The 24,998-nt window shown below is 41.2% G+C and overlaps 1 protein-coding gene across 1 annotated transcript in view; it reads right to left on the bottom strand.

Annotated features, from left to right (window-relative positions):
* Window positions 1-24,998, bottom strand: part of slco5a1 (solute carrier organic anion transporter family member 5A1) — a 43,260-nt gene that overhangs the window by 11,769 nt on the left and 6,493 nt on the right. Inside the window, exons 3-5 of the mRNA XM_028569764.1 lie at window positions 7,371-7,503; window positions 7,054-7,271; window positions 3,956-4,120 (exon numbers count right to left, since the gene is read on the bottom strand). Coding sequence (XP_028425565.1) covers window positions 3,956-4,120; window positions 7,054-7,271; window positions 7,371-7,503 — 516 coding nt within the window. The remainder of the gene's footprint in view (window positions 1-3,955; window positions 4,121-7,053; window positions 7,272-7,370; window positions 7,504-24,998) is intronic.

The following is a 24,998-nucleotide window of genomic DNA, read 5'->3' as shown; positions in this document are numbered from 1 at the left end:
TGTCAAGAATTTTTTGACGCTGAATTAATTACTGTAAAGCATGACTGACTAATTGCAATTATAATCAGATCTACAGTATTTTAATCAAGTGCACTTACATGATTAATGTGAACATGTCATGCTTTTATTTTTACATTAATTTAATAATTAATTTATTTTATATTTAGGATTGTATGCTGTCTTGTTGGACACAGTTGCTTGAAAAGGAAAGATCAATCTTAATGTGACTTCCCAAGAATAAAATAACTTCAAAGAAAAATGAAAGAATAAGCTTTGCTGTATCAATCTGACAAGGCTACACTGTGGGCTACCAGTGAGTCATTTTAGACTGTGGAAGTACAGGACCACATGCTCTCAGTCCACTAAAGCTGGTCTAATTGACAGCATGAAGAAAGGCAAAGCTGGCTGCTGGCAGGATGGACCGGGTGGAAAGTGTCACATCGTGCAGGAGTTAAGGCCCGGGGAGGCTGCACATGGCAGCCCTCGAGTCCAGCCACAGGCACTCGCGGCCTGGTAACGAGCAAGATGGGGTCAGTCAGCGGGGGTGGAGGGTCGTCACAGATAGAGGATCAGCAGAGAAGTGATCCAAGTACACAGAAATGTAATCTGGCTTCTCCCTCTCTGTATGCATGTGCTTGTGTGTAACAGAAATAGAAAATGTGTCTCTTTCAGCATGCTCAGTGAGAGCTAGGCAACAGGCAGCTGTGGCATAACATAACATTTTTTTGTGTTAAAACCTTGTGCTTTCTGCAGGATTAAACATGTACACAGCCAAACAAGATGATATATTACAGTGACTTACAGTGCACACATACAGTACATACTATGCTTTAGTAATAAATGCTACATTTTATCTGGATTAACAGGCATTTGATAAATGTGTGCATGTCAGTGCTAATCTATTGTAGAGATCCTACATAAGACGCCATGACTCTCGTGACAGACCTTGTCAACTGCAGCTTGTACAGCAGAGATAGAGAAAAAAATTGACACAGAAAAAATAATAGAAAAATAATAAGAATGGAAAGTGCATATTTGAAAGGAGGGTGGGTGAGATTAACAGAGGCACTAAAGTGAAAAAAAGTCAGAGAAACAGTCAGAGAGCAGCATAGGGTAAACTGCAGCTGATGGGGGCGTGTGTGATATGTTCCAGTGCTATTTCTGTAGCAACATTTAATGAGCATGTGGCAGTGGCTGCTCTTTAACCGGGCAGGATACAGACTTATCAAGGTGGTAATTTGCGAGACTTTCTAATTATTCTTCTGTTTATTTCTAGCAAAGCACTGTTGGTGCTGCCGGAAACATAAAATGCATAATTTACTGTGTAGTTAAGAACTTTTCCCCCAAAAAAATGACCACATGGCAGTCTGCAAATACAGCATAAACAGTATAAAAGCATCAATGAACTCAACCAAACAATATTCAATCAGTTGGCAATTAGGGCTGGGCAAAAGCTAGTTCCATTTTGGATCTAGATTAAAATTGGTTTTATTAAACCTTCATTAACTGTTTTTTTGGCAGCAGCAGAAACGATGATGTAGCCTATCATTACCTTTTAAGTTGATACAGTGAATGTGTTAAAATACTGCATACTGCTTATTTACATAACCAGCATATATAAAGCTACGTTAGCATTCATTTGAAGTTGTGTTTCTGGCTACTAATGAATGTAGGTCCAATATTCACTTTCTTTTTAGTTTGTTATATCACTCTACCAACTCCTGAAGGAAATATCTGTCTCTTTAAATGGCTAAATGCTCCAAAATATTCATGTTACTCTCTTCTTGTCTGTCTGCTATTTGGAGTTGGAGGTGGTGCTGGGCAGGTGGTGACAAAGTTGTGGGCCTTAAAACCAAAACAATGAGCTGAAAGACAATATAAAGCTCTGTTGAGCTAAGGGGAGCTGAGGGGAACTGCAGAGTTGGGCAATAATTCTCTGCGTGATCGCCACAATAATTACTTAATAAAAACACACTCATTGTGAATATAAAATCATAACTTATAGCAGCTTTAAAATCCAATCAACTAAGCAAATTTTATCAAATTTCTCTGAATGTCAATCTTTACATTTTTGTTCCTAAATATCAACTTCTGTTGCTTAAAATTGTTGAAGGCTAATCCTAACTTGATTAAGTTTGATAAGATGTTCTGTGAAAACAAATAATTTTCACACTGTCTGGTATTGTGGTCATTTTAAAAAAAAAATAATCAGAGAAATGTCACAGTTGGTCAGTCCATCTGTCTGCCTGAGTAAGCACTGTGCTCCCATCAACAGGAGTGCCCTCATCTCAACCATCATCACATCCCAGCAGCTTGGCATCGTTTCAGTAGCCATGGCAACCGCACCACCCGTTTGCTCTTAGCCCTTGTATCCTGGCAACAGACAGATGAGATGAGGCAAAGGTATTGTGTGTGTGTGTGTGTGTGTGTGTGTGTGTGTGTGTGTGTGTGTGTGTGTGTGTGTGTGTGTGTGTGTGTGTGTGTGTGTGTGTGTGTGTGTGTGTGTGTGTGTGTGTGTGTGTGTGTGTGTGTGTCTAGGAATGACCATAAGGCACCAGAATACTTGGACAGACAAATACAATCACTGGTTTCTGTAATAATCCTACCAGATTGGTTTTGTATTAGTACCACTGTCTTAGACATGACAGAAGGATTTGTACATGCTTCATATGTGTTGTACAAATTACAGGTAGAGCACGGGTAGGGTGTGTGTGTGTGTGTGTGTGTGTGTGTGTGTGTGTGTGTGTGTGTGTGTGTGTGTGTGTGTGTGTGTGTGTGTGTGTGTGTCCATGTTATGATGAATGTGTCTCGTGCAGTCAACAGAGGTTTGTGTGTTACAGTCAGGAGATGTAATGGAAGCTCATCACTGAATGAAAGTCAACGATGACTCATAGTGCTGCCCTCTGGCTGTGAATCACTGTGTGCTAGACGTGGAGAGGTGAGAACAAATGTGAGCATAAGCTGGTACAGACTACAAACTAGTGCATAAAGTATGTGCTGATGCATCATTTACCGTCCTGTCCAGGATCAGAATAAACAAAAAGAAAGCAACACACAATGTCAAACAAATCATTTTCACTGCAGTGAAAAACATATTTTCTAAAGACATAATCGTGCGTTTTCAAAATTATGAGAGAGTATAATTATGTAACTATTTAACATGCAGGCTTAAATCTAAAGACTTATAATAATAATAATAATAATAATAATAATAATAAAAACAAATGTATGTTTCCTGGTAACCATTAGATCTATTATTTCTTAAAAGGCTGCAGACAAGGGTAATACATTCTAATAAACTCTTTGCAAAAGAAGTTTTGCCTTATTGATCTAATAGTTTGGGTTATAACTCATCTCTTCAGGAACATTTCAATTAATGAAAATGACCGCTTTATTACTGCATTATAGGCAAATAAACACAAATTTCTTTTTCCCATCTGGAAAGTCATTGCAGAGCATCCAGAGGAGAGTGGGATTCTTACCATATTTGTGCTTATTTTAAGTGATGAAACAACATTTTAATTGATTAGTTGCTTGGCAGAAAATAAATCACTAACATTTCTGATGATGGCTAAATCATCAGTAAAAATGTCACCGATTCCACCTTCTCAAATGTGAGGATTTGCTGCTCAGTTTTACATTACTGTAGAATATATTTTTCTGATATTTTAAACTTTTTTTTTTTAAAGATTATTTTTTTGGGGGCTTTTTTCCTTTATTTAGACAGTGGATAGACATGAAAGGGTGAGAGAGATGGGGGATGACACGCAGCAAAGGGCAGCAGAATAATAACAGAAATAATAGATGGATTAATCGCAACTAAAATTAGTTTGTTACATCACAAGTTGTTTTGATTTTTCTTTCTTCTACAGGCTGCTATATGATAACATGTTCTACTTCATCATTTTCAATAAAGTTATAGAAAAGAAAGAGTGAATTAACAAAAGAGACTTACCGGTGTATATGCTGGCGTTGGAGGCGGGGATACCAAACTGTGACTCAATAAACTTGGGGATGAAGGTGATGAAGGCAGTGACGATGGCACACTCTGCCGTGTAGGACAGGCTGACAAACAGGAAGGTCATGTTGCTGAGGATCCTGAGGGCTGCCTTGGGGAGTTCTGAGGATGGAATACAAGACAAGATGGAGCACTTCATTACTGTGCTGTAATTAACACACAATCAGTCTCTTAATTTGGCTCTCACTCACGCCCACACAAACTGAACTCGACAGGATCATCAGAAGAAGAATCATTACTGGAAAGCTGTAATTAATAAAAGGCATCTGTAACCCAAATACTGTAAACCTTGTGTCATAATAACCTTGGGTAATAACAGAGTAAATGTTAACTCCATCTTTAAATGTCTCCCAAACACACCCATAAATAAACACTCATGCATTCAACCATGTCTCATTACATCTGGATAAGTATTCTTGTTTCACACAAGACTACAGGAACAAACAACACACAGACACACACGCTTATTGTAGCCTGAAACCCTATGAAGCTTGAAGAAAAAAAAAAAAAAAACATAGCTACCAGCAAGTTTTGCTGTACAATGCAAGTATGTGGATTATTTGCATCTATGCCAAGAGCCCAAAACAAACAAAGCTTATCCTTGGTTCATCATAACAAGGGCAAACATGCCCTTTATGTCTGCCCGAACACCGTGTCCATATGATTTGGTTGACATGATGCAGAATGCCCTCTTATCCCGACACTCAAAAGTAATGTAGTCAAACTGTAAGTACATTACTGTTACCAGGCAGAATGATTTCTCTCTCTCTATTGATCTACTGATCCCCAAAGATAAACATCTGATGTCACTTTCTCTCTATCAGATGAAATGCAGCGCTGAATCCTTTTCAAAGCAGGAGCTAATGGGGATTCAGTTTCTTACTCACATCCGCGAGGCAGATGCTTGCTGTCATGGCAACTTAAACGTGGATCTCTCAACTCCCAGTTGAACAACTACTTCCAAAATCATAACACCACCATGCTGTCCATACACCAACTCAATAAGGTGTCCACTGAGAGCCTTAAAAGGGGCTGTACTCAAAATACTGAAAATAAAACAAAAAAAGAGCTCCACAATCCACAGGGACCTCAGATTTAAGCTGCTGCTTCCCCATTTAAAAAAAAAAAAAAAAAAAAAAAAAAAAAAAAAAAAAAAAGCTGATGTAGTTTGGACACCTGCTTAGGATGTTCTGAGGAAGACCAAGAAAATGCAGCTGCAGGGACTACATCTCCAAACTGACCTTGAGCAGTTAAAGCGGGTGTCTGGTTTGTTCTCTTGCCATAAGACCATAAACAAAAAAATTATCAGATTGAAATCTTAAATCCAATTATTTATACTTCCTAAGAATATTTTAAATAAAAGGCCACAGATAAAAAGATTCACATTTTCAGTTTACAGTGTGAACAGAAAGACAGGAAATCAAAAGAGAGATTTTCTCTTTGCTTTTTTTCTGCAGTCGAAATCCAAAAATACCAGGAGAGCACACAACATCCACCCACCCACACCTTGATTTGGGGATAGCACTAATTCAACTAATCTTGTTGTAGGTGGGGAAATGTTAGCATCTGTCAGGGTTATTTCAGATCAAAAGATACTAAAAGAATAGTGATGCTAATTATTTAATTCCTGTGGAGCTGGACTATAATCTTGTCTGGAGGGGGGACAGATGGCGAGGTCCTGTTGACGTCTACAGCAGCTGCTCTCTCAATCAGACAGACCACTGGCTCGCAATAGTTGCCACACTCACTATTTTATTGTGAGAATTTATTTGACGACTCGGTCAAACTGTTTTATCCATATGCTTTTGCTTAACATTTCACTTTGTTTAAATATGTATTCGATTCTAGCTTCTCCAGTATGAGGATTTGCTGTTTATCGGACAAAGTAAGACATTTAAGGATGCCACCTTGGCTTGGACGTACTTGGGTATTTTTATTTACTGACAAGCAATCAGTCGATTAAAGTATTAAATCCGTATGTCACTTTCATACCATCTATCAGGAACTTAAAGTTTAAAAACAGAGTTGAGGATGGAACTAAAGAGTTAATCTTGGGTCACATTCTTTTTATTTGCAAGTAACTTTGAAACTGAGCATCCAAACAAAAGTGTGTCCTTCATGTGCATTACTGAAAACATTCAGTGTTAGCATTTTTAAGTGTTTGCTGATAATCTGAAGGGCAAAAAATGCTTGGTGAAAATAATCACTTCAGGGCGGCATATCTTTCACAGAAAGTGCTGAATTTGTGCTATAGACAAACCCACACACCTCAATAGAAGGACACGCACAGCAATATAATACATTACAGTTTCAAACATTGAAGTACTGAGTCTTCAAAATTGGCCATAGTTTGCACACAGCCCAAAACAGCCTGCTGGGACAAGCAACGGCAGGTCTTAAGAAGCTAAAATCCTCTCTCTCTCTCTCTCTCTCTCTCTCTCTCATAAATCTATGAGTATTTACAATAATCTAAATAAATATTAGAAACACTTTAGTTACTGCTCTCCCAGGGAAAAACCAGGAGATTCCTGGTACTGTATATCAGGCTCAGAAAAGAAGAAATGCTCTCACACCATCTCCAATTTTCCTAATTTTATGTTTTTATTCTAGCTGAAGAATGCATCATTGTTTTCTTGGAGAAGTAAACTGTCAAAACTGTACTGCCCTAAATTTAAAATCACAGTTTCTAAGCTAAACACCAAGTCTCCAACTGCCGGCAATTATTTATGACCTTTTAAACATGTTTACTATTCATTTCCTAGTAAATAGAACCCAATGTCCACTAAAACTGCCCACGTTTACAGTTCATTAGTCAACTGTGTGGACAACCTCATTCATCACAAATCATTAACATCTTTAAAAAGGAGATCTCGATGGAGCATCCACGGTTAGATAAAATGACTAATCCTTGCCATTGATTAGATTATGGGCCATTTGCACATCAATAGCACACAGTTCCTATATGTAAGGTACTTGTAACATCTCCAGAGGTGGGAAAGGAAGGATGACATTATCAGATATTATCTGTTCCTCACCTTTGATGTCCTTTCCAAAGCCCATGGAAGAGGTGACGTTCTGATCTTTGCTACTGGACTTTTCCTTCATCACATCGTCATCGCTGGACTGGTTGCCTGGTGAGCCAATCTTTTTCCTCTTCCTCTTTTTGTGGCGGGGGGGCAGCTTTTTGGGAAAGGCAAACATGGGAAAGATGACCAGAAGCATGGCTACGGCACACAAGAGAAAGCCACTCCACCTGAGACAAGACAAAAAGACAATTGAGAACAGATTAATCATCGTACGGGGAAAGAACATAAGAGCTCGGGCAGTAATATAGATGCACATGCATATTTACCAGTTGCCAACAAAGCGGGGGTCACTCTGGTCGATGTTGACTACAGTTTTGGGGTCAACATAGAAGCCAATGAGGACGCCTCCCAGAAGGTAGCCAGCTGCAGGTCCCAGGGCTCCCATCACATACATGATGGCTGGAAGAGACACAGATAGAACCAATCAGAAACTTCCTTAAAATAATTTAAACTGCTTTCCTTACTGGATAATATACTTTTGATGAGCATGATGCCTAACTTAACTCCCATTATTAAAACACTTTGTTTCATAGAAGTTTTTTCCACTTCACTCATTAATGCTCTCAATGACCCACTGTTAACTGTGACTGCTTAAATCAGACCTGTGTGAGTTCATTACCCCATATGCAGAACACCTGCACGGAGATCAATGGGAACTCTCCACCAGCCCTAAGGTAATTTCTTACAGCTTTTGACGCGTCTGTAACTACAGACCTGAACGCTCCAGAGGTCTCACATTGACTTGAGGGCAAGCCTGCAGCTATCCCACACCAGCAAACCTCAGAGCAAGTTAGGGTGAAACATTAACCCTCGGGGGCTCTCAGACCCTCACTGAGGTGAGCCAATCACACTCCATCACTTTGCCACAGGAAGTGAAAAACTTATTAAAGTTAAATAACCTTAGTGGGGACAAGTGGAAAAACCTCCTGTGGACATCCAGCAGAGACGAGAGTCAAAGCCCTTTACTAGCTGTAATCAGGGGGCAAACTTTCTATAATTAAACCTGGAACATTGCTGCTAGCCGTCAAGGTGTGAGAGTGTGCGTTTATGTGACTGAGAGGAAGGATTAGCTCTTTGAAGTTTGTAAGTGTGTGCATATGCATTAAAATGTTTCTGTGAATTTTCACTAACAAGAACACTTAGCTGTTAAATTTTCATTTCAACTGGCAAGATGACTACAATTTACATGCTTCTGTTGCTCCCCTCACTCTCACAAACACACCTAGCAAAATGCTCCTGTTCTTCTATTTGTGTCTCTCAAATGTCAGTCTCTCAAATGCCTGCACTAAACCCTATCAGCAGTCTGGCATGCACATCATGTTTTAGTGTGTTTGGCCTGGATTTTGTGACAGAGTCTGTGTTTAGCAGCAGGTGTGCTGTGTATCTTGAGACCAACACTCAAAAGTCTCTCTCCCCCTGAGATATAAGAGAGAGAGAGAGAGAGAGAGAGAGAGAGAGAGAGAGAGAGAGAGAGAGAGAGAGAGAGAGAGAGAGAGAGAGAGAGAGACACTCTTTCAGAATGGAAGCTCAAAAGCAATTTCATCTCAGTCTGTTTCACCAAATGTTTCAGCTGTCCTGCCAACATTTGCATATTGCATCACTACTTCCCAAGGGGCTTCCATCTTTAACTGGCCGCATATATTCATCCCAACACTTGCTTTTGGACATTTCTTTTTCCTGGATGTGACCAATAGAGCAAACTCCTATAGTGCGGTTCCAACAATTTCCCAAAGCCCAAATCCTTAGCTACACTTAATTAAATCATGGGACTATTGGGAAAAGGAGAAAGAGGGGGACATACTGCTTTAACAACAAAAGGCCCTTCAACAAATCCTCTTATCAGCCTAAAGCAGACACACTTACACACATCACAACATGCAAGACAACAATGGTCAATTTCCTTGGCTCCAAAGACTGGTGATCAGTCTTTTACATTTTAGTTTCTGCACACAAAGTATGCCTATGCAAGTGTACACATTTCAAAATATAAACAAGATCTGTGACAGTTTCATTCCTATAAATCTAGCAGACATTATCACTTCTCTTCCTACCTGAAGCAGGTGTCCACCCCCCTCAACTGCCTCTTTCTCTTTCCCTCGCATATCATATTTCATATATCTTTTTAACTCCTTTCACTGTGCCATTTCTCATATCCTGCTGGCTGAGAGAGTAAATTCACCTCTGCCGTCAAACCGTTACACAATGTAACTGAGAAATTACTCACCAGATACAATAAACAATGAATTATAGTTGGCAAGAACAAGAGGTCTTATCTTATCATTTCCATCTTGAAATTAAAAACTTCTTACAAAACCTGAGCTAGTGAAGCACGCTTTTTTTGGTACACAGAGAAATAATTTCCCTCTAAAAGCACAGAACATAGTCCATAATAGATAAAAGCCAAAAGATGAGGGTACGTGTGAATGGTTGGTACACATTTTATAGATTGCAATGTTTCAGATCCAAATCTCCAGCCTCTTGATTGAGCTTTAGTCTGACTCTTCAAAATGATGTTACATACTGTAGTTTTGAGCTGGTTAATGATGGAAATATGAATGGACACGACCGTAGCGTGTGTGAATCAGTTATGGGAGTCAGCTCTTCCTTTAAACCTAACAGGATTTGAAGCCTGAATAGAACTAAATATGGATATTTCTCACATAAACTCAATCAATGAATCATTCTCATCACCTCACAGACATCTGACCCTTTCTGTGCCACAAATATAAGACACTGGCTTGAGCCAGACACAGTGGGTGCACCCAGCCTTTCACACGTCAGGCAAAGGTTGCGCACCAAGTATGGTCCTTTGGTTGCCCTCCAATCTCCATCATCCCCTGTCTCAGGCACCCAGGTGGGGCGGCCATATTTTATCCCCCTTGGGGGATTGTTTAAGTGCCAGTCTTGCCACGCCATCCATTACATTAACAGTGTTCTGCCTGATTAGAGGACGAAGAGGGTCAGAAACCGTGCTTGACTGATCGCTCTACCCTGCCCGCTTGGCGCCGAGCCAGGATATTTAGGGATGAAGGGTTTGGAGGGCTGCGGCCGGACTGAAGGGCGGCCAGGGCAGTGCCATCGGATTGAGGAATATGCTGGCACAGCAGCAGCGCTCCATCTCACACACACATATTGGAGCACAGGGGATGCATGCCAATGTAGAATGCATGACGTACCACAGGCTCACTTTACTCAATTTTGCAATAGACCTTTACCAGCTGCATGTGAAGGACAATATATTATAGGCTTCATATGAATTTCTACACGTGCAGAGATAATGGGTTAGGAGCTCTCCATTGTATTGGCTTTTCACTCTTACAGTCAGCATCTAAACCATATATGTGACCAGCCAGCTTGACTTTCAATATGTTGTGGGAATTTTGTGCTGACTTTGTTATATGCATTAGAAAATACAAATTGAGAATGAAGTTACAGAGCGTGCAAACTGACATGTTACAAGCAGAATCCAATATCAGCAAGATATTAATGATTATTGCACAGGCCTGGGGACACACACACACACACACACACACACACACACACACACAAAAAAGAACTCAAGAAGCACTAAAGCATCAATTACAACTCGGGTGACCTTAACTCAACCAAGGTCACCCCCTCCCTGCATATTAAATACACACATGAACACTTAAAACAACAGACAAAAAATGCATCCACATGGACACGTGACAGGGGACGTGCAAGAGCATCACGGGTAAGAGTGGAGGAGGGAGAAGGTTAGAGAGTTTTATAGTGCATCATTGACCATAATTTAGTGTTTCAGCTCCAGTATTTGTGATGGATGGACACAGCGGTGTCAAGAAGGAGATTTACTTGACAATCTGGAAAGAGAATGGCAATATAGTGGGATATAGAAAGAAATAAAAACTGATAAACTGAAAGATAAGTGGTAGAGAGAGAAAGTGAAGACAAAGAAAACCAGATGAGGCAGGAAGAAAAAGCATAACATCTGAGGGAGGGGGGCAAGAGTGATAAAACAGAGAGAGAGAGAGAGAGAGAGAGAGAGAGAGAGAGAGAGAGAGAGAGAGAGAGAGAGAGAGAGAGAGAGGGAGAGGAGCTGGGCTGCAGTCTGTGGTGACTGATCCTGCTGTGTAACAGAGTGATAAAGCTTGCTCAGCAACATCCCTCTAATATCTACCCTTCAGGGACCAGTGCTGCTCTGTTGTCTCCACTCCTCCACACTCTGTAAGAGCTCTGGTCCTCCTAACTCTGTATTCATGAGCTGCAGTGACTCATTCAGAGCTTGTAGGAATGAATGAGGGTGAAACAGAAAGAATGGCAGCAGAGAGGCATTAATTAGAGACATGATTACAGGAAGGTAAATGCCCAGTGCCTGCTAATGATTTTGAATAGGTAAAATGATCTTCACTCCAGATCAGACCCGGACAGGCCATCGGTAGAACCCATTGACAGTAAAATTAATGGACAAAGCAATGCCGTAGACTTCCACGGAGACCAGTGAAGTCTATTAGAAGCACTTTTCCGGTGATGGCTGAGCGTTACTGCGCAGCCTCAAACTGAGCTTGACGACGTGAGCAACCTGTATGAAAGTTTTAAGTCTTTTGGTAGCTGTGCCGAGAGAAATCTCAATCATTCCCAATCTTGCAGAGACGGAGAGCGTAGGTATATGTGAGGAGATAACATAGACACAGGCTAATTATTGCTAACTAAAATGCTAAATAACAGTAATTAAACTTAAACAGCTAATGTAATGCGAAACTGGCTGTACAATACGGTAATTCCTCTACTATGCGACAGAAAGTTGCGTGGTTATGACACAATCGTTAGCCTATTTTTATAAAAAAAAAGTTGCTACGGAGCCATAACGTGAGATACAAGGTAATGGAGCTTTTCATACATTGTTGTGTTTCTTTAGAAATAAACAATGGACAAATAGAGTCTTTAAACGCTTCAGATGTAAAGTTATCCGCTGTCAAAGTGAAGCCAAAATGAACGGCAGTCAATGGAATGCTAACGGCAGGTTGATGATGGATTGTTAGCATAAAAATGTCTCCATAGGAGGTACACTTTGCGGATACTCGCTTACCCCCTTGGGAGCACCGGGAGAGAATTGTGGCAAGTTTTTCCATGCCACAATTTAGCCTAACTTTGAGGGGTCCCTTTAACTCTCACCTTAAGATACCTGAATGAAAATGGGTTATACGGGTACCCACAAGTCTCACATTTACAGCTGTGTCCACTTCATGCTAATCCCATGCGTTTTTTTGCCTGAAGTATAAATGTGTTATTTTTGCCTATTCTAAAATGGTTTATTTAAATATTTCTGCATGGGGTTCCTAAAGAGTCCAGTCTTGAAATTGCATAAACTGAGTATGACTGGAAAGCTGATCCCAATTGGATTCGTATGCAATGATGTTAGTTCCTATAGCAACTAGGGATGGAATGGTTCAAGTAAATAAGCCTAACGGTTTGGGGTATGTATGTGTTTCAGTCAAAAAGGCTTGTGCAGAAAGAAAACAACCTCTTCATGCAGATTCAGACAGGGCAATCCAATCCATAACTAAAGCATTGGGCGGTTCATAGCAAAAGACATGCAGTCGTGGAGAATGCAGGGTTTCAGCATATGATTAATGTAACTTAATGTTACTTAAGCCGTGCAATAATATCCACCGACATTTCAGCAACACAGTAAATCACAAACTGTATTTGTCTTGCAGAGGAACATCAAAATAGAATGAACAGAGCAGTGTTGTTTTGAAAACAGTGTACAATGTGTGTGGGGGTTATGTTGCGCTTTATGTGTTTTTATTTTTTGATAACCGTGACACTTTTCCTTTTGATAAAAAAACGGAACAACTAATATTTCCATTAAGAACATGTTATATGTTATAGGCTACTGTTTTAAAAAAATAAAAAAAAGAAGTCTAGTGCTGGTTGAGGATATGCTTCACTTTAGGTTGATGGCTTTAGTCTATCATATGGCCATTTGCATTTAAAAATAACAAAGCTGCATTTTTTTGTTTAAAGCATGTTGAAATACCCCCCTGTACTGAACCCAAAATTGTGATATGAACCGAACTGTGAATTTCATGAACAGTTCCACCCCTAATAGCAGCCATTTCATTGTAGTGAGACAATTTCTTGAAACTTGACCTGTAGCTAATGTTTTACTTACTGTTTAATTGACTATTTATTTGAGCTTTATAACTGATATTCATTACAGATGATGACATTTTACACTTTGACAAGTTTTTTTAAATATGTCACACAACTGGAATGGGCAACTTCCCTTCCCCGAAAGATTACAACTTCCTCAAGGAATCGGATACATGGCACCCAGCTCCTTCCATAGTTGCCTAAGCTTTGGATGGAATTTCAGGTATAACAATAAAATGGCGTCTATAACGCTCACCCACCCCCCCTCCCCCCCATCCCCCTTACAACCTCATCTGACCTTCTGTTCTCCTCACCCCTCACCCTTGAGATGCAGACAGAGCGGCAGAGGATGAAGGAAAAGAACACAGAGCAACCGGACCTGATGAGAAAGCACATTGCACCTAATGAAGCAGCTCCCCGGTGGCCAAACTCATTACAACAGAGTAATGAATTGATCCAATTACGTGAATAAAATAAAGGACGGAACTTTCACTGCCTTGTCAGAACACCGCAGGGTTAAAAGGTTGAGGCTACAATTCACATAACAAAAGATTCATCAGTGTCAAACTGCACTTTTATCACATCTGCAACTCCACACAAGCTGAAATGGAATTGAGCAGAATGTGTGGATGTCTGCATATATGTACATGCAGGCCATGTGCACAAAGTCTCATTTGTTTTTAGTTTTGCTTTCCTCTTGTCACTTTCCTGCAATAAAGGCTGCAGAAGTAAGAGCCTGGATCTGTAATCCCTCTCCGCTCTCTGGCTTGAAACGTAGTTTCAATGAATTATTTAGCGCTCCACCTGGCTATTAGCCTACAAAGCTCAGTCAGCCTCCAAACAAGCCTGGGAATGGATGGCACGCAGCAACACAACAACCTTGGATTTGTATTCAATGCGTTATGCCGGCGACATGAAATCTCTAAAAGATGCAATCATATCGCCTTTTCAGCATTACTCAAGAGCCAAGTCGTGTTGATTTATGTAGCATTGTGCATCACACATTACCTATTCACTCTGACGTGGAATAATTATCGATTTCAACACCTGCTGTCTGACAGAAAGAAATGTACAGTAAATGAACTATTCCGCCTCATTTAATAATGTTGGTGCGATACGTCAGCACACACTTCAGAATTCTGATGTACTGCACTGAACAGTCCAGCTCAATGCCTAAAGCTCTTTGGAAAGTGTAGCTGCAGGTGACAGCTGTATGATAGATGATCTATGCGGCTGCTGCTGTTAAAAAGGGAATGAAAAGAGAGGGACACCGCTTTCTGTATCCCTGTGTTATGGGGATCAATTCAGTCATGTGACTGACCCCCCAAAAGACAAGAGAAGGAAAAAGACAATGAAATAGGGGAATGACAGCATTGCTATGGCAACTTGCTGACATAGCAGTGTCTTCTTACAAGTCCTAACCTTACAGTTTTTTGCCCAGAGGGCATGCACAGGGACTGTGGCCACACACCCACACAGTTAATATGCATTTGTTAGATGATGAGGATATAAAAATGCATAACTTCTCTAAATCTATTTGCTTTTGAAAGCTAATGTGTCGAGTGTCTCATGTTGCATCATGTTCTGTACAGAGTGTTTCCCAACACACCTGCTATTTTGGTTTATGTTCGGAGCAGTGCAAAGCGCAAAAGGGCAGGAAGAAGAGGAATATACAGCAGGGTGATGATTAAACAAAATACACTCTCAACCAGTCTGGTCTCATAGCTCTGAAATCACAGTGACACAGCAGCTCAACAAATTAAATACTTCTTCAGGAAATCATTTTGTTGTCTGGATGGTGCAGAGCGGCATGATGTGCCACACCTCACCAAAAATCTGCATCTGGGTTTTTTTTTTTAACAGCAACATTAGATAGAAAATAAAAAAATAAAAAAATCAGTCATCATATCTTTAAATATGATACATATGAAAAAAATAATGCATTTCATGAATAAAACATGTTTTTTTTAAGTTGGAAAGGAAGCAGGATCAATGAGTTCCGGTAAACCGATCGCATAAATGGGCGGAACAGAGTTCTAGCCGACCAGTCTGTGTGTAGAGGTGTGTATAGTTATTCTGTAGCAGCTGCGTGCTATTTGCATGAAGGTAAACACAATGGACAGCCGTGCATTATGGCACTGCGCTCTGGCAAATAGGAGGCTGCAGATTTATCAACATACCTGTCTTGCTGCATTCAAATATCTGCAGGGATTTAATGAACTGACTGAGAAGCTTTCCATACAGTATAAAGCAGCTGTGTACAACACATAATGTAAGGATCGGTCATATTAATACATAGATAAAAGCAGACCGGTGTTCATGCTTTCACCACATCAATTTAAGATTCTCATTCATAGCCCTTTTGAGGTGTCTTTGCGTGATTGTGTTCCTCCTGCATTAAAGGTCTGATGGCATGACATTTTCACTTTATGAGGTTTTTTAACATTAATATGAGTTCCCCGAGCCTGCCTATGGTCCCCCAGTGGCTAGAAATGGCGATAGGTGTAAACCGAGGTCTGGATATCCTGCTCTGCCTTTGAGAAAATGAAAGCTCAGATGGGCCGATCTGGAATCTAATAACTTACCTCCCCTTTCTCTGCTTTTCGGCCCAGAAAATTTGGCCCACCCATGACAGAGAGACATCATGGCTTTCAAACGAGCAAAGTGGCAGTGGTTCAAGGCCAAAACCCCACCCTCCACCTTGCCCCCCCTCTCTCCTCCTCAATAGCTACAGACACAGAAATGGCACATACTAAGGAAGGCTCACTGTGGTACTGGCTCTAGTGGGTGTAATTCTGCACCAAGGCTGAATTTCGGGAAAGAGACTTCAGATACAGTATTAGGGGACCACTAAGGCCTATATAAAAGCATCCAAAGAGCACCATGTCATGGGACCTTTAAGCATCAGGATAGAAAAAGGTCTACAGTATATGGGTACTTGTACAAGTGCTTCCTATAGAATAAGAACAGCCAGGGAGGGAATGAGATGGAAATCAAGAGAGAGGATGTGAACAGATAAAATGTCAGGGGAAGTTAAGTAGAGGTAGGTAGTAGAGGTGGTGGACATGAATGAGAATGAAGTGTGATAGAAAACTGTCTCAGTTTCCATCAAGTGAAATTAAATCGACATAAACCCAACTACACTCACTAATTCTCAATACGTCAAACATTCAGACATGGACAGAAAAACACATTCACACACACATTACAGTGACCTGTTGGAATGAGATGATGATAATATGGGTGGAATTGGTAACACGGAATGATAATCCGGATTCGTCAGTGTTGTGATTCTATTCAGGGAAATCTTTAATTCCTTGAACTGTAAATTGTATTAAAAGGGTCCAAAATGGCACCCAGATAGCTCAGTTGGTAGAGCGGGCGGCCATGTGTAGAGGTTTACACCTCGACGCAGCGGACCCGGGTTCGATTCCAGCCTGCGGACCTTTGCTGCATGTCATTCCCCCTCTCTCTCCCCTTTCACTTCTTCAGCTGTCCTATAATTAAAGGCCTAAAATGCCCAAAAAAATAATCTTTAAAAAAAAAGGGTCCAAAATGACGACAGATAATTGCATTTCAGGGTTAAATAATATTATATATCATGGCCATTTTGGGTTTTATTTTTTTTAATTGACTATATTTGAATGCTTGAGATGACTTGAACACAACATTTGAGCATTTATTTCCCTGTGGGACTACCAGACACTTTGAAAGTTTTAATTGTATGATATTACATTACGAATAACCACAATGGCTAAAATTGGAATTTACTCATACAGATATAACCTGTTCATGTAACATTTAATAGTACTAGCAGTCAATGAAAGGCATCCCACAGGCAGAACAGTGGTAAAAGGATGAGATTTGTATGAAACGTGGGCATGATGTGAAGAATATTTAAATGGATCAAGTACAGTTAAGAACTTTAAACCTAGTGCACAGGCAGTACAGACTGGTACAGATAAAGAATCAAGACTTCATCAGCCGGACATAAGAACCATACAACAACAGGAACATCAAAGCCTTTCTGACTTGGAAATCTGCGTTCAGGCCACCCATCAGGCTTTTGAACCGCTTTAACTCCGAGCATTACTGTTATAAGCCCCTTAAGCAAAGACATGACAGATCACAAGGGGTGCAAAGGACTTGATCAGCATCTTAAGTCTGCTTTTCTCTCCTTCCCCATCTTGCATTATCCTTCTGTACAGCAAACTATGACCCAATGACCTCGTCTCTCATGCTGATGTGCTGAGGTGCATGGTTGATGGTGTTGAAGTGAGACACACAATGAGGGCAGGCGAGGATCCAATTCATAAATCTACTGTACATGCTCTACTGGAGTGAAAGGAACATCTTTGTCATAGTGCAAGAAAAGCCCTAACAGTACACTGTAATACATTTTTTTAATGCAAGCTGCTATACTTTCCTTGCAGGGATTCCCCAAGCTCACTTTGCTAAATCAAAAATTTAGAAATTGAAAGAGAATAGATTTAGATAGTTTTTTTTTTTTCTAGCGGCTCCCCTACTGCAGGAGAAAGGCTACGGTGCAGTAGTAAGCCAGCCAGTAAAGCAATGCTCCGACCATTCATGAACATGCGTTCCTCATTCAAAAATCATGTGGCCAACAAAAGCAACACTGCATTAAGATGTGCATCAAGGACAGTCATAACTATTTTAGCATAACATGATTCAGCCAGTCCAAAAAGAAAAATCTGTTTGAGCAGCGATTCTCTTCAGCATGCAAGACTTTCCTGAGGGAGCCAATTCTACTTTTGTGTGCGTCAGAGGGGTCACGGATCCCAACTCTGACACCAAACGACCATTTTCTGCTGATTCTGATGCTGGCGTAAGGCTTCTGGACATGCACTGACAGCAAAAGATCACAAATCTGCTGCTGGTGATTTCTACCGAGGGCTAGGGGGAAATACGGCTGAATGCAAAGACATCTAAATGGCAAAGTCGCAAAAATCCACTGGGAACATGGTAATGGAAGGAGAACCCAGCCAGCAATACATATCAGGTCAGCTGCTCACTCTTCTGTGCCGCATTAAAACGTGTGACTGGGCCTCTAAATCCATCACTGTCAGATGGACAAATGCTCTGTTTGGGACAAAAGATGTAAAGTCTCAGTTTAGAGAACGCTTTTGGGATCAAATCTGATCATGTGGTGTTTTTAGTTTTTTTTACGTTAAATGAAACAATGTTTGTGACTTATGTGTCCCAATTGTTATGGTTATGTTTTCTGATTGATACTGATCAATTCCATTTTAGGTTACTGCGTCAGGCACTTGTTTTAATAAACATGAAATACTGAAGGTTGTTAATGTGAGTGAGTGATGAGTGACTTTTGATTTTACTGTCCCACTCTGTCTGTTGTACAGCCCCAAAAAGGTATTTTGGTGAATTCTGTGCACAAGGCAAACCTACTTTGTTGTCAGTCAAGAGGAGGAAAGTTCTCATTGTCTATGCCTTCGTTATAAAGTGCTATTTATTAGACATCTGGAAATCTATTTCACTCTCTCTTCCTCATAATTTCCCCTTGTGACAAGCTAATCAAACCAACACAGATCTCTTTAACTGGCTTACTGATGGAATGTCATTCAAAGGCAGAGCCTAGAAATGGGCTAACTCCTTTGTGCCTCCGCCTTTTTTACGACTTCACCTTGTAATATTTCTCAGAATTCTTTCACACACACTGCAACATTGAGTAAATCCTTTTGCTCTATACTTAATTGTGTAATTAATGTTATCTATTATCTTTTGGGGATTTTCCTCCTAATCTATCTTTCTTTGTGACCATTCTCCTTTAAACAGAATTTAAGCTAATAGACAATTTTTTTTTGTTTCTCCTCGACTAATGCGTCTAATGGCAGTTTTAAGCATTTTCTCGCAATGAAAGCTCATCTTTGGAAGAGTTCAGGTCAGTACGTACCTTGCAAATGTACAGAACATGAGACACAGGCAGGGCAACAGAGCTTGCTATTCCCCCACTTTCTGGCCGAGGTGTTATGTCAACAAATTGCTATTCCAGGTTAGGATTAGTCAACAGATTTGTGAGATTAAGAGTACAATCAAGGTTTATAAAAAAGGCTTTTTTTTTTAGGGGAAAATTGACCATGCTGTAGCGTTACAGCTTTTTCAAACAGTTTGAGCCATTGTGGAGAGGAAGACTGGGCCTTTACCCCCATTAGTTTACAGAAACACATGCAGTTATTGTGCCTTCACCTGCTTCATTATCTACTTCTGATTTTGAATCTCTCTCTCACACACACAGAGAGAGAGAGAGAGAGAGAGAGAGAGAGAGAGAGAGAGAGAGAGAGAGAGAGAGAGAGAGAGAGAGAGAGAGAGAGAGAGAGAGAGAGAGAGAGAGAGAGAGAGAGAGAGAGAGAGAGAGAGAGCTAATCTTTCACCTGATGAGGGGCCATGAATGGGGCATCTGGGCTGGGGGTATAATCACATTATACTTAGGAACTGAGTGTCTGAGAGTGTGGATCCATTAGAGTAGTGAGTATAGGGCTGTTAGTTTGCCACAAGCTTGCACCTGCAGCTTTTCAGCTTCTCTCAATAAAGACACCGCACAGCAACCTGGTCAATGGTGCTGAAGCTAAAGCAGTGCCCCCCCTCATCTTCAGCCAGTACCAAGAATGTAGCCGATTCATCAGTCCATCCTCCTCTGTCCTATTTCTGCACCAGCTACTCCTCAAGAGAAAAATAAACTAGAAAGAATGCTGATTCCAATGCAATCCACAACGCCGTCTACATTAGCTTATACCTTTCCTTCAAGAAACCATAACAAAATATCTGAGCTATCAAGGCATATTCTTAAATCATATTTACCACTGCTCTTTATGCCTGCATGCATTTTGCAAATCTGTGTCCTTAGTGAGCCTTATTCCCTGGGCAACTGTGATTATTGGATTTACTGGTATCTTGAAGGATAAAAGGCTAAAAGAATATATTAATAGCTGAGCTCATGTGATCTCAGCCAAGAATCGGGAATACTTTGATTACTACTTGTGTGAATAGAATTGCTGTGGCAGAACAAGCAGCAGATGGAGTCCTGCTTTCATTCAACCCACTAGGTAGTAATGCAGGTAAGAAAAGAACTTGGTACACTATTCTGCAGCAGAGGTGCCTCCTACATACTGTGACATTAGCCGTTTTCCGACCGGAGGGATTTTTATGAGTTCCTAGAACATAAAATTCCTAGAACCCTTTTTTTCTCGTGTTCTGACTGGACCAATTTGGGGATTTTTAAGTTCCTCTGGCTGCAGTTCCTGTAACTCTTTCAGCTCCTACTTCAGGGCAGGGTCTTTTCGCTGTTCCCTTTTCAGCATAGGAACTTATGGTGCGTTCTTTTTGTCCACCAAAGTCGATTTACGAGTTGTTTTCCGGAGTTACGAACCGCAAGTTGCAAAAAGGACGCCACCGAGGTTGTATATACAACTCGTCTGAACTCAGAGGACCCCGAGTTCACTTTCAAAGATGGCTACGTCGTGCATCACACGTAGTAAACATTGTGGTTTTCTACAATTTTAAGCACTTTTGTCTTTGTTGTAACCAAATGAAGAAGTGGTACCCATAGCACTGTATACTGCTACCTATAGGCATGTTGCTACAGTCTTATTAGGAGTTAAATACCGCCCGATTAGTAATTTTGTAGCTTGTGCAGCTGAAATTGGCTAGAGACGCTCGGTTGCTATTTGACAACAACAGCTTAAGCCGAGCCTTGAGCAGAAAGCAGAGCAGTAGCCGAACGTTAATGTTAATCAAAACGTAATTTTCATGTATCAAACTGTGAAATATATGTGTGTAATATGTCAATAACTGGGTGAATAGAATCCTAAATGTTACTACAAATGTTACAAAAATGCATCTTTTCTCCGACTCGTAGTATTGGTTGACAAAAAGAACGCAACAACCCACGGTTACTCGTTTTCTGACATGGATGTGACGTCACACTCGAGCTACTAGTCGCGATTACAAGACAAAAAGAACGCACCACTAGGCTAACAAGGGTCGGGTTTCCGGTACAGACAGATCAACAACGGGACTATTTAATCATCACTAAATTCACTTCTGACAACGTTTTAGGTGAGAAACGTTTAGATTTCAAATATAGGCAGTCTTGCGAAAATTTATGCCAAATTGACAATTTGCTTCAATGTTTTCGGAGTTGAGGAGCTCCATGAATTGAGGCAAAAGCCAGCAGGCGCCCCGGCTGCTAGCTCGTCGCTCGGCCAGTCACGCTCAGAGACCCCGCTCTCTCAGACCAGTCTCGTAAATAAGAGGCTTTTATTTCGCCGTTGACGGTTCGTTTGTTTTAATATCACAACACATGTCCATCATAAGATTAACAGGAACCTGTGGTTAACTGTCTTTTTGGAGTTAAACTCCACAAGCGTACCCTGCGGGCTTGACAACCTCGCTGACCGGTCCGACACCCCCTCGGGAGACTTGTTTAAATTATGACAAATATGTTATATACATTAGATTTTTTGGTGTATTTGTTTTCTGATTTTAACACTGCTTGCATCACTCCCTTACTCCTCCTACCAGTCCCTATGGCCACTTGGCCAGTGCGAATGCAAATGGAAAAAACGGTTTTGGGGGAGTAGTTCGTAGATCTGCTTAGAAGTGGACTTTTCCTATAACTACGTTCCTGTAACTACTTGGTCGGAAAGCGGCTAGAGTTGTATGAAGCCAGTCTTGAAGTTGATGGGTCAGACCTCTCTGCAGTCTCTTCACATAGGCACAGATGTTCAAATACTCCTGCATGCTTGCAGGAATACCAACATTACACAAAACCCTGCCTCTTGCAAACACTTGTGCTCACTCCCAACAACCCCCCAAACCTCACCCACCCTCAACTGCAGGTGCGCACGCACACGTACACACACACACACACACACACACACACACACACACACACACACACACACACACACACACACACACACACACACACACACACACACACACACACACACACACACACACACACACACACACACACACAGCTCTAAACAGCTGCTCTCTTACCATTTACACCCCTCAACGGTCTACCCACAACTAGGCCTCCCAAAATGTAAAACACACCGCTACAGGAACAAAACCCTGACAAAAATTAGCATTTAAGCAGCAGGCTTTGGAAAATTATAATAAAGTACCTGTATCCAGCTTTAAAATAGGATCCTACGGTGAACTTTAAATAAACCTTTCCCCCAAACAGCCCACAACAAGTCAGTCAGCTAATATCAGTGGACGTCTCATGCCAAAGCACTGTCTCTCCCATGAGCTGTATTGCGGTTACATGTTAGCCTATTAGCCTGAGTTACATAATGCGCAACCAGCTTAACGCTACATTTAGTGCTTGGCAGAGTCGCTACGACAGACAGAACAATGTGCACAGCGAAATCCGCCCCGGCCTGTGTACGCCTGTCAGGCTAAATTTTTTGGTCTTAGTGCGTTTTAGCACGTCTGTATGTGCCTGAGTGTGCACATGCGTGTGTGTGTGTGCGCAGCAGCAATCCCACAGGGTGAGGTCAGAAAACATTTAGTACCATCAGTGGGCTCCTGTCCCTCCAGGAAGCTCAACACAGATGGGTCTGCTATGTGCAGCCAGCACATAGAATAACAGCTGAAGGTCAGAGGTGGACAAAACAAAGTCCATGCAAAAAGGATACCCAGTGTATAAAAATCTCAATGAACGAAACACAATTCATAAAATGCTTTCATTTTCTCACCATGTTGCTCTAGTAAGGCAATCTGTTTTGATGTGAGGACTGCATTTGTTGACATTATCCTCATATTTGAAAACAATAGCACATTTATTTCCAAATACCACAGCTTTGTTGTGCTCAACATGTTCTTACACTTATATAAATGCCATTAACACTTCTCCCTCCAGCAGCCCCTCCTCCCTCATTTTCCATCTTTGCAGCACATGGGTCAATGAGAGCGATAGCCAGTCCACTGCTCTGAGGACATAACACTAGAATGGATTGATGAATTTTTTTTTTTACCTGTGTAGCAAAACAAAACTCCCCCTAAAGGATGAATCAACTTGAAGGGAGGACTCAGCTGAGCAGATAAGATACACAAGAAGGGTATATAATTCAGCTTCACGTGGAAGTACAAGCTGTCTCTGTTCAGAATATGCAACCATTTGATCCAGAGAGAGTTGTCGCAGGTTAAATATGTTGAATCTCAGCACAGTCTGTCTTTTTTGAGAATGCAACAGTACCCTCTGTGCTTAAAGCCCTCGCAGGACATACTGTACCCCTGGCAGCAGATAAACATCTGGTAATTATTGACAACAACTCATTTTCTGACTGGACACAACAGGCAAAGGAAGGGCATGTTTCTCTTCACAATGCTGATTAGTTTAATCAGAGAAAATACACAGAGAGGCTGCAGGTTTTTGAGTGCTTGAGAGCCAGTAGAGATTCAACAGCCAAGGACATCTGAAGTGGCCTCTTGGTTTTTTTGTTTTGTTACAGGCGATAAAACACTTACAAACAGCCCAAGGGAGATAAAGCAGTATTGTTATAAGTTATCCATCTGGACAGAAAGTATAAAGTGAGAAAAAAACATGAGGCTATACAGTAGTATGTACTGTACAGAGAAAATATATTTCATTTGTGAATGAATGAGGTAATCACGTAATCCACAAGACACTCAAGGATTCATAGCTTCATGGGTGGGGAAGAAAGTGTCTGCGCTCCTGAGCTTTTGCAGTTACTGTGGAACATCTGGCCAAACACATAAATCACTCGGCAATAACGTTAATCGGTCCCAAAATCTTGTATTTTATTTTCCAAGCAGATTTGTTTTATTTGTGTAAATGTCTGAAAACGCATGAGTAAGTAACAATACCCTACAGATTTTATATGCAGTGACAATTAAACCCTTCAATAGCTATTTTGGGGCATTTATTTCATTTTAACCCGAGCCAACAAGGTCCAGGGATCAAGGAGGATTTGCTGGACCACCATGGACCAAAGAGCCAGCAAGAACAAAGAAAAATGTCCATTTCTTTCCTGCATAGCTGAAAACAAAAAGGTTTCTCAGCATTCCTGCGATCAGAAAAACCTCTTGTGGCATTTCCCCAGGAACCTTCCCACACTGTCAAAACAACCCGGCCACAACACTGAAAAATGGCCAGAAGACAGCGGCCAATGAGGCTGAGCGATGACTGCACTACACTTGTTGTGGTTAAGACCCTTGCCTCTGGAAACAGACTCCCACACTTGCCTGAACTGTCTCCGCTTTATTCCATCACTCCTACTCTTCCTGCAGACTAATTAAAAGACAAAATTATCTTTAAGGAGTGCAGGTTGGTGGACAGAAAAACAGTGACAGTAAAAGAGTTAAAGCACAGACAGAGTCATCAGTGGCACAGGATCAACCTCAGAGGGGTCAGCAGTTTGCAGGGGAGTCGTAGTAGTAGCGCTCCGGGCTGGCAGCCCTACAGTCTGCAGCTAAAAAGGTTGTCTGCTGCTGAGTAACCCTGAGGGCCTGTGCGGCCAGCAGGACTGGGTGCACTGAAAGGGGGTAGGGATATTTAAAACCTCCATGAGGATAAGCCAAGGGGACAGTGAAGAAACAGCCTTCTTTCTATCTGTGTGCCAGCCTCTGACAGGGCCAAACGTGTACCCTAACCAATCCTGAAATGTGATCTGTCAGCCTGGACAGGCAGAGAGAGCAGCAGTTTGCTTCTGTGTGTGCACACAATCTGCATTTGCTTTGGCTGC

Source organism: Perca flavescens, chromosome 22, assembly GCF_004354835.1.
Source record: "Perca flavescens isolate YP-PL-M2 chromosome 22, PFLA_1.0, whole genome shotgun sequence".
Lineage (NCBI taxonomy): Eukaryota > Metazoa > Chordata > Actinopteri > Perciformes > Percidae > Perca > Perca flavescens.
Note: the sequence above shows the minus strand (reverse complement) of the source record. Positions and strands in the feature narration are given on the sequence as shown.